This window comes from Vanellus vanellus (genome assembly GCF_965231255.1).
Source record: "Vanellus vanellus genome assembly, chromosome: 4".
Classification (NCBI taxonomy): domain Eukaryota; kingdom Metazoa; phylum Chordata; class Aves; order Charadriiformes; family Charadriidae; genus Vanellus; species Vanellus vanellus.
The window spans coordinates 51803492-51813395 of NC_138909.1; the positions used below are offsets into that span (position 1 = coordinate 51803492).

The window sequence follows — 9904 nt, forward strand, 5'->3', positions numbered from 1 at the left end:
TACAGCTAGGATACTTACTTGAGAGTTGAAAAGTTTAAGTGTCTCCACTGAACCTCACAGTTGTAACACCAACACCCAGAGACTCCATTTTAGAGATAAAACCAGGTAAGGCAACTATACAAAAGGTCCTGTACAATGAACAAGATTTAAGTGTCCACCTAGCTCTTCTAGCAGCTGTTCTAGAGAACAGAACTTGGTAAACAGTCAGTGGACATCTCCCAATCTAAATTGCTTCTAAGGAGTCTGCAAAGGGTCAACAACAGACTTACCCATTATAATTGTCTTAAATTCACTCCAGTGGCCTGCACATAAATAAATAGTTTTTAAGGTCTTCCTCAAAGTTGGAGGATGGTGGTAACACACACAAATCCTAGGCTAGTATTAATACCAGTCTCAGATACATGGCTTTCAGTATTTTCCTGCATTTTGTTATCCACAGAACATCACTAGTAGGCAATGAAATTGAAGAGTCACAAGCAAATGCAATTCCATTTATTTTCCAGCAACATCCCATACAAAAGCAATAGAAACATTAACTGCTTTCAGCAGAAAGTCTGTACAATGTTATCATTTACAACATTTAAAATCAGCAAATTAAAAGAATGAAGCACTTTACCTACACACTGTTTTCTTGGCTTTATTAACAAATGACTCGTGACTATTTACAAATTTCAAATTCAGGCTACTGCTTCTTAAAGCATTATTGCCTGGGCTTTACCATACTGACCTCCAATTTCTTAAGAGTATTTCATTTCCAATTGTTTCAGAAATATTTTTGCAAATAAAAAACAATCTGCCTTTTTTAAAATAAAGTTAAGGCAGTTTAATTTCACAGTAAAGAACGGCAGTAGATTAGTTTACTAATACTAATCAGCAGTATAGTTCAGCTACCACCTGTATTACTTCAAGTCAGGTCCTTGTAGGAAAGCCAGATGGAAAAGCAAGATAACATACAGAGGTTCAAAAATATCTCCCTACTTTGCTCTTGATCTGCAGGTGGATAACAAATTATGTGAGGGAGGCCGGAATCAGTAAGATCTTGCTGAACAATTTATAATTACTTAAGGATAGCATTGCCTTTGGCTATTTTTTTCTATTGAAAGGTTTTATAAAAAAATCTGATATACATAAATTAAAAGTTAAAAAGAAGTCACACAACTGAATTGTATTTTTTACACACGTTTGGTCCAGAGAATACGGAGACCAACCACAACTTAGAGAACAGCCTTCAACTTTGCTTAAGCTTTCTTACTATTAACAGTTTATGAATCAAGCTAACCTCTCAAATTTAAAAGAAACTTCCTCTAAAACAGTTTGCACAAGACTATTTAACTCACAGTATCAAAATCTTTAAGTGGTTCACTCAAACACACTTCCAAGTCAAATTCACCTTCTGCTTGATAGTCAACATGTCTAACTTTGGTGGGAGTGCCAGAGCAGGTATCCTGGAATTCAAAGTCAGTTAATAATTAGCAGTTAAATACAGGTTTAGTTATGCAATAATTCATTTCACTTCTATAATTCATTTAGACCACCCTATAAGAGAGGCTTACAAACACTTTAAAGGCCATACAAAACCCCAAGGCTACTCTTAAGATTGAAGAGATTTAAATGAAGACTTCTGCCCATTCAACCACATTCTAAGGTTTCTTGCAAATGTTTTAAGGATCTATATATGCATACATTAAAACATTATATAGATTCAATATTCATCAGAGAAAGAAATCCAATAAGAAAAACATTACTAGATCTGTACTGAAGGTTACTGCTCAGCTGTACTAAATGCTTTCTGGATATAAAAAAGAGCCTACTTCAAAAAGCCTGGGTGAGCCAAGAAAATTACATCCCATTTTAACATTAGATATTGCAATCTGAAGTAGTATTTCCACTGTACACCGCAGTTCATAACTGACATGCTTTGAACAGATAAACTTTCTTTTGCAGGCTATGAAAAATGAGGTATCTGTCATTTGAGATGGTCACTTAAGTTCTAATTCTCTGAACTCAGAGTACAAACAGATACTGGCTATAGCTGGAAAAATGTCTGAATTTAAAGATTGCTCAACTTTATAAACAGTCCCTAAACACAGAGGATTATAGAATTTCTCATGTATTCAGTCTGCTTTGGATCTAATTCCAAGTAATGGACCAATTACTAACAAATATTTATGCAAGTGAGAGAAATGCTTACATCATTATCTTGACAGCTTGTTTGAGATTCAGTAGAATTGCTTCCAACAGATTCTGTCTCCATCTCACCAAGGTCAACAGGACTACTGTAAATTAATTAAACAAGTATACAGCTAAAAACAAAATCAGGGGTTTTAGTAGTAAATTGTACTTTGTAGGTGCGGTTCTGAAAGTGATGGCCAAACAAGAGCAAAGAGACCTAGAGATTATAGGGACAGTGGTGGCAAACTGCAGAGACCAGACAGAACAGCAGGTCAACTGAATATTGCCAGAACAGCCAAGGACTAAAAGTCTTGAGATTGAATATTGCAACTTGTCAAAGACAAATACCCAACATTCAAACAATGCCTCAATACAAGCGAGGACAAGTGTTATGGAAGAGCAAGGGTATTTTTTTTTTCCAGACAAGGTTTTTGTCAATTTGTTTTGCATCATAAGATTTAATATCCACTATATATTGAACTAGACCACAGCATTTGAAGATAGACTAGTATTTCAACACCAATGTGTATGGTAGGCTTCAGGCTGAAATACCAACTCCCCTCACAATTACAGGTAAAACAAAGCTAAAAGCGAGCCTTTACTTTTAGATCCCATTGCTTCATATTGGTTTTAAAATCAGCATCACTGCTAGGGAAAAACAGTGGTTTCCCTGAGGAATTCATTACATCTGTGTACCTTCATTCTGTAGTCCCACAGCTTTAGTTTGGATGTTCCCTGATTAGTTTTATTGGTTTCTATGGAGGAAAGTAACTAGTTATATTATTCTACATCTTCTAGAGCAGAATACCACAGTAGCTTGGACCGTGAATGCTTGTGGCCACACTTTTAATTTAATGGCACCTTGAGATGATTTTACAAGTACTTCTTTCCTCCTCCCTGCTCAAGAAACAACAATATTTACCACTGTTCCCAAAGTAGCAAGTGAGAAGGCTACGAGGCAGGTTCTTCCACATTGTATTGGTCCAAGCTCAATATTTATGAGATCTGTCAATTAGTGAGAACTCTCCAGCACTGCTTATACCACAGATTAATCTGCAGACTGCTCTGAAAAAATTACCTTGCCTCGATGAGGTGACTTTCTTTTATCAAGCACTGCAGAACGAGCTCCGATTTCACCCAGTGGGCATCCATTAAAGAAGTGAGGGATATCTGTGTATGCCCTTGCAAGGACAGTGGGCAAGTCTAATCATACCAACGAGGTCCAGAAAGCTATTACATATTTTGACCAAGAAGGAACTGAGTAGCACTAAGTGTGGACAAGTAGCTAATGAAAACATACAGCAATCACCGACTTGTCTCAAAAAGGGCTATGTTGTTTTGGGTGTTTGGTTTTTCTTTTTTTAACAAGAAATTTGATATATTAATTTCTATAAAGGTATCTTTGTATACATACATTTCTTGCAGATCACATCCTTCTTCAGTAGGTGGATCCCAGGAATGCAATGCAACTTTCCATAGTTTAATTTGCTGGTCCCATGACCTACGGCTGTACTTCTTAAATTTATTTGGAGTTCTGGGATGAACTCCCGGTATACGATGGCATCTATTGAGGTATTAGATATGAAAAATTAATTAATGCTTTTCACACAGACTTATCATATACCTTTGTTAAGACCGATTTATGTTAAGACTGACTACCTGCTACACAGTATTTGCTGGGTTGTTATGAGCCCCAGTGATTATACTATTTATGAGAAAAGACTACTGCACAATTCCAGCACTCAAATGAAAAGCTGCCATCTCCATATGAACATTTTAGTTTTTCTGTCTTCAAATCAAATGAAAAAATGGATTATCAATCTTAGGTCCAAAAACTTCAGCATGAAATTTCTGAATAAAACATATTCCAAACTTAAGAGCAACTATAGTCCATTTTGTCTTGTTGTTTACTAATGAGAAAATTGACTGCAAAAAGGAGTTTCGTTTCTTCTAGTTGACAACCGTAACCAAAAGAACTTTCACTTCCATTTTTGCAGCATGAGAAGGTTTGAAGGGATATTCCTCATGTACCAACTAGTAAAAAAAAAAAAAATAATCCACCTCTCATTTGATTGTTGTATCACTTATCTGTTAAAAAAAAGTCTTAGAAGGACTAATTTGGAGATGCCTTCTATTTGAACACATCAGGTACCACGTTTAGTATGTTAATATGCTTATAAAGGACAGGTCTGACTTACAACTGAACATTTAGTTTTCCAGAAACAAAAGCAGCTTACCTAGGAACTTCTTTAATGTATCTATCGTATGCAATTGTGTTTTTTCCATAGTTTATCTGTTTTTGTCTTCTCATCAAAACCACTTCATCTGTCTCAAGTTCTACTGTCACAGTGGACTCCTTTGAATCAGAACTGAAAAAAAACAACACATTGTAGATTTGGGACACTAGAAAACAAGCAATACTCAACCTCATGCGTAGAAGGTTATAAAGAAACTTGTTAAAACTTTTTCAAATGAATGCTTGGATGTTACTGAACTATGATGTTGGAGCAGACTTACGATGAACTATTTCAAACTGAGCATTTCCAGACACAACATGGTACATATGAAAATTCAGACCTATTGTTAGGACTTTTCTCAGCTAAGCTGGAAATTTAACCAACCTTCCAGAGGATGACTTCCTTTCTCTTGCAAATTCATTGATTAGGAGTTTTCTTCTGTATCTGTAAGAGTTCAAATCAGTATTAAGAATATATGTACACAAAGAAAACATGTAAGGCTGCACTGTTGCAGCTCACAGTTGATTTTACTTCTCAGCTAAGAAGCAGTCTTGAGAAGTCAACCCAAACACTGTAAACACCTTTCCACTATGGAAAGGATGTTTCAGTTTTCTCCAAAAAAAAAAAAAAAAAAAAAAAAAAATCTGAGGACTTTCTTTTCCTAAGTCTTTTCCCTAAAAATCTTTATATAGCAATGCAAAACCAGTAATTAGTGAAAGATCAGTCAAGGTAATTCAATCTAAGAGATCCAGGAAAGGATTCTTCCAAAAGGAAGATATTTAGTGATACACATCAACTCTCCAGAGAGTATGCTGTGTCATTCTTGTATGACTTAAGCTAACCTAAAAGCAGCAGACAAGAAGCTAAGGTTGGTCAGATTTTACTACAAGGGTGAAGTTAAAAATAAAAGTCAATACAGATCCTACAAGACAACTACCATTTTGTCTCCTTTCCCCACTTCATCTTAAACACCCATGGGTACCTTGCAATTTCTTTGTTAACGTTGGTCCTCATTTCATCTTCTTCCACTGCAGTTCCCCAATCTGAACACCGGGAAACGGGTCCAGGGCCTTCTGGTGTTGTAAAACTAGGAAGACAAAAAAATAAAAAGCCTCTACATTAAAATTTTGTTGTGTTGTATTGTATTTCCAACCCCACTCCCAGCATCTCCCCCATTCACAGCTTGATAGCTATTTTATGTATTCATTTATAGTACCCACAATGGCTGTGAAAATCTTGTATTGTTCTAATAAAAATGTCATCACTATAAAATTAAGCATCAGTTGAGAGTTCCACCTTGAGGTTGTGTGGTTTGAGATTTGTTTGTTTTGTGGTTTGTTTTTTTTTTTTTTTCCTTGAAAAGTTTATGTAGATATCTATAGAAACATACCACTGCAACACATAACCTAGCCTAGACTTTCAATAACTTTAAGCTAGTGTCCTTCTGAAAATGGTATGTGACATACCAACTTTACTCATTTACTAACTTATTTTCACTCCACTAAATGAGTTAAATATTTATTCTTTCATGATTGCAGACTCATCAGCTGTATAAGCAACAAAAGTTAGAACACAGAATTAAATTGTACAGCTAGTTAATTAAAATTACACGATAGCACCAAGAGTTTCTCCACATGAAAATATACCTAGTAGAGAAGGCAAAGGCATAAAAGAAGCAGTCAATTTTAGCTAGTAAACTGAGATTTGCTATGACTTTGCAAACTGGTATTTAACAGATCCAGACTGTTGCAGGGGAATAAGCTAATATCGCTTCCCAGCCAACAACAGTTGCCTACATTCAGATTATTGAATAAGTTTTCCAGTTTTGGTCCTCCTGATGACTGATTTTCCTAAAGTACAAACTCAAAACTGTATCCTACAGACCAGAGCTTTTTCAGTAGATCTGGAAACACTCTGGAGACTTACCAGGATTCTGCACAAAAGTCCCTTGAAGTCACAGAATTAGATCCATCTGCGCTAAAACCAGTTCCAACTCCCAGCTCAGAAATTGGTTAGCGCTACTTCAAAGTTTTTGTCAAATTAAAACTAAAAGCTCTTTTTAGATGAAATCCAGTTACCAACTCAGAAAAATTAAAAATCCACAGCAAACAGTACAGGTCCCTCTGCAAGTATCTGTTCAGCCTCCAAGGATTGTTAGTATTTGCTTATATTGATTTTTAACTTTGCTGAAAACACAGGCCACGTTCAGTTATTCCTTTCCCATGATAGAGAACAGCTCAATCCCAGAATTACCTGGTTAGTCCCACCATCTGAACTTTTTCCTCAACACTGTATCACATCTTTTTGTACTTGCTCAATTCTGTACCTGTGCTGTGTATACACAGAATTAGGGACAACATGGGACAGTCTATAGCTTTTTGTCTTGATTAATTTGCTCTGTGACAGTACTGGTGCCAGACATACTAAGCTTAGCCATCTTCCTTCAGACACTCATCCCCACATGCCATTTCACAGTTGGCGAGAAGCTCTGGTGCTGTGCTATGACCGCAAATGGTGCTTAAACTCTGCCACAGGTGCAGAAAAGCAAAGCTATAACTGCCTTCCCTTCCTCCCCCGATTGAATCTGTTGCATGATCCAGCCTCCATCTCCCTATTTAAAAGTTTTATTTTGACAGTGATGAATTGGTATAAACAAAGAGTAGTTTTAGTGCACGAAGAAAACAACTTCAATCAGAGCCTAGTCCAAACTAAACCAGAAAGAATGCCTGTTCAGTTCAATACTGGAAGACACACAAAAGCATTGCTTATTTAGGTTGAAACTGGTGAAGCAACCTGTAAAGTTTCATCTTTGTACTCCTATTCAGACATGCTTTCTGAAATTAATTTCATTTACTCTGAATATTTTAATTTGAGCCACTGATTAATTATTAGCTCAGATGTAACCAAGGATACAAAAACCAGTACTTTTACAACCATGAAATTTACCTGCGCTGGAAAATGGTAAGGAAGTCAGGGAGAAGTATGAACAGAGTGAGTGATCTCAGAAGCAGGCCCCACCACACATGTGCTGACATATTTATATAGAACTTTTCAAGGTGGTCTGTATTGCCTTCATAAATATGAAGGCAGATGACTTCAGACTTGAATTTTTATTTTGTCATCTCATTTAATTTTACCACAACAGTATATACAGTCTACATCCACAAATAAGCATCTGGCTTCGCAGTTATTGCTTCATGATAAATGGCAGTAAGCATGAAATAAGACAGAAAATAATGACGAATATAATTAAAGAAATAAGACTGAAAAATGGTTATTCCTAAAAGTAACTCCAAGATAAGAACACTGCACTAAATTCTTTTCCCTCCTTTAAGGCCAGCTATTTATGGCTGGCAAATGATTTATAATTGGGCAGGGCTTGAAAAAACGAGTACCACAGCCAACCCAACAGCTCCTGACGAACAAAAGAGCAGCGAGTTGTCTCTGCTGCAAGCGCTGCCTACCTGTCCAGCCTGCTGTCAGAAGGCCTGTACTTGTTTTCATCAAAAACGGATGAATCGGATTCATTCTGCTTTCTCCGCTTTCCGTCTGCACCGCGTTTCCTTCCCTGGGACCAGCGAGGCGGAGGCTGTGGGCTGGCAGCAGACGGGCCAAGACACGTTAGGTGATTTTATTTTTGTTAACCTCTCCGAAACACCATCCCGCTGCACACATCACCGTTTAGTGACGAATTTTACTTCGGCAAACCAAGCTGGGCGACACCAGTAGCCGTGGGCCTTGAGAGCCCCTCAGAGGGAAGGACACCCCGCGACCAACGGCCCCGCAACCCGCCCCTCCCCGCGGACAGCGGAGGCCCCGGGCACTTACACCCCTTTCCCCCCCACCTCCCCCGGGAGCTTCAGCCCCGCTTCCCTCCAGGCGGCCCGAGCCCCCAGCTTCGCTCTCGCCGCGGGGACCCGCACCTCAGCGAGGGGCGAGCGGCTGCCCCGCAGGGGAACATGGCGGACCCCGGGGCGGCGGCCGTTGGGGCGGGGGAGGCCACGCGCAGGTGCGGGGCCCGCCTGAGGGACGGGGAGCGAGGGCGGCTGGCCGCTGCCCGCCGCTCCGCGACCGGAGGGAAGGGGAGGGATGAGTCGCCGCTACCCCCTCACTCACCTCAGCCCGGGGCAGCCTTACCTGCTCTCCGTGCCGCCGTGCGGGCTCCTCTGGCGGAAGGCCATGGCGCGGGGTGCCCTCGGGGGGGCTGGAGGGAGAGCTGGGGCGGCGCGGGGAGCGGAGCGCGAGGGAGAACCTCCTGACTTCCCGCTCAGCCCCTTCGCATCTCCCGCCGGCGCTGACTGACACCACCCCCCGCCTGCCTGCGGGGCGCCTGCGCCGGCCCCTCCATGGGGACAGGTACGCGGGGGGGTGAGAGGGGAAGGAGAGGGAGAAGGGGGAAAGCGCAGCCGCCAACCCATGTCCTCTCCCCGCCCGCACCGCTGAGCAGAACCCGGCGGCGGGCGCGAAACAAACACGCTTCTCGCCGCAGCGCCCGCGGCCCCCAGGACGCTTACTTCCCCCCCCCCCTTCCGGCCCATGTAATGGTTTATCCCGCTCCCGCCGGCCCCGCCCCACTCCGCCCCTGGGCGTGTTGGCGGGAGACTCGAGCGCGGCGGCGCGCGGTTTTGGCGCGCGCTGGCTGCGGGGCGGGGCCGGGGCCCAGCCCCGCAACACGGCTGAAACCTGCGGCCCGCGTTAAACAACAAAAAATTAGCCGAAACAAAAGGATAGTTACAGGCTGCCGAGACGCGAAGGCGAAGGGACACAGCCATCGGCGCGGCTCTGCAGCCCGTGGAGAGCGCAGAGTATTTCAAGGGGCAGCGCAAACCCTACAGCAGACCGTTATGGCATTAAACTTGTGTTTTATGAAATGATGTGGCACTAAATAACGTTCCGTGTCGCTATTGAAGAAGTTTGGAGATGCCGTGAGGCTGCTGTGCTTCAGTAAGCGGTGTTTTCAGGTGGTTTTGACTGCAAATGGATGGCGGGAGGTCTGGTGCCTCCCGCCCTTTTCAACAGCCATTTACAAACAGGCTGGAGGGTGCCCTGCAGCAGAACACGAGCACAGCTTTAAATAAAAATACCTTTGCAGCCCTCATGGGCCGAGGGCTGGTGGGGTTGTAGAGAGGTGGGCGTTGGTTGCTTCTCACAAGTTACAACCCATAGGAAAAGAGGAAATGGCATCACACTGCGCCAGGGGAGGTTTAGGTTAGACATTAGGAAAGAATTCTGTGCTGAAAGGGCTACCAAACAGTGGGCCAGGCTGCCCAGGGGAGTGGTTGAATCACCATCCTTGGATGTATTTAAAAGCTGTCTAGATAGGGTACTCCGGGACATGGTTTAGAAGCGGCCCGGTAGAGTTAGATAACACTTGGACTTGATGATCTTAAAGGTCTTTTCCAGCCATAACGATCCTATGACGCTTCACAGGGAGAGGTGTACAAAGTGGGCAGCGTTGGCTTCTCCTGGCCTCCGTGGTGCTTCCCCTTGGACAC

At 41.8% G+C, this 9904-nt stretch overlaps 1 protein-coding gene across 1 annotated transcript; it reads right to left on the reverse strand.

Moving 5' to 3' along the window:
• Nucleotides 1-1328: 1328 nt before the first annotated feature.
• Nucleotides 1329-8751, reverse strand: LOC309671333 (histone RNA hairpin-binding protein-like; the record flags this gene model as incomplete). The annotated part of the gene is made up of 8 exons (XM_082482552.1): nt 8547-8751; nt 7874-8005; nt 5392-5496; nt 4794-4853; nt 4410-4541; nt 3587-3736; nt 2192-2276; nt 1329-1445 (listed from the first exon to the last, which is right to left on the reverse strand). The coding sequence occupies exons 1-8, from the start codon at nt 8588-8590 to the stop codon at nt 1329-1331; spliced, it is 825 nt and encodes a 274-aa protein (XP_082338678.1). The 5' UTR covers nt 8591-8751.
• Between the last annotated feature and the right edge of the window lie 1153 nt (nt 8752-9904).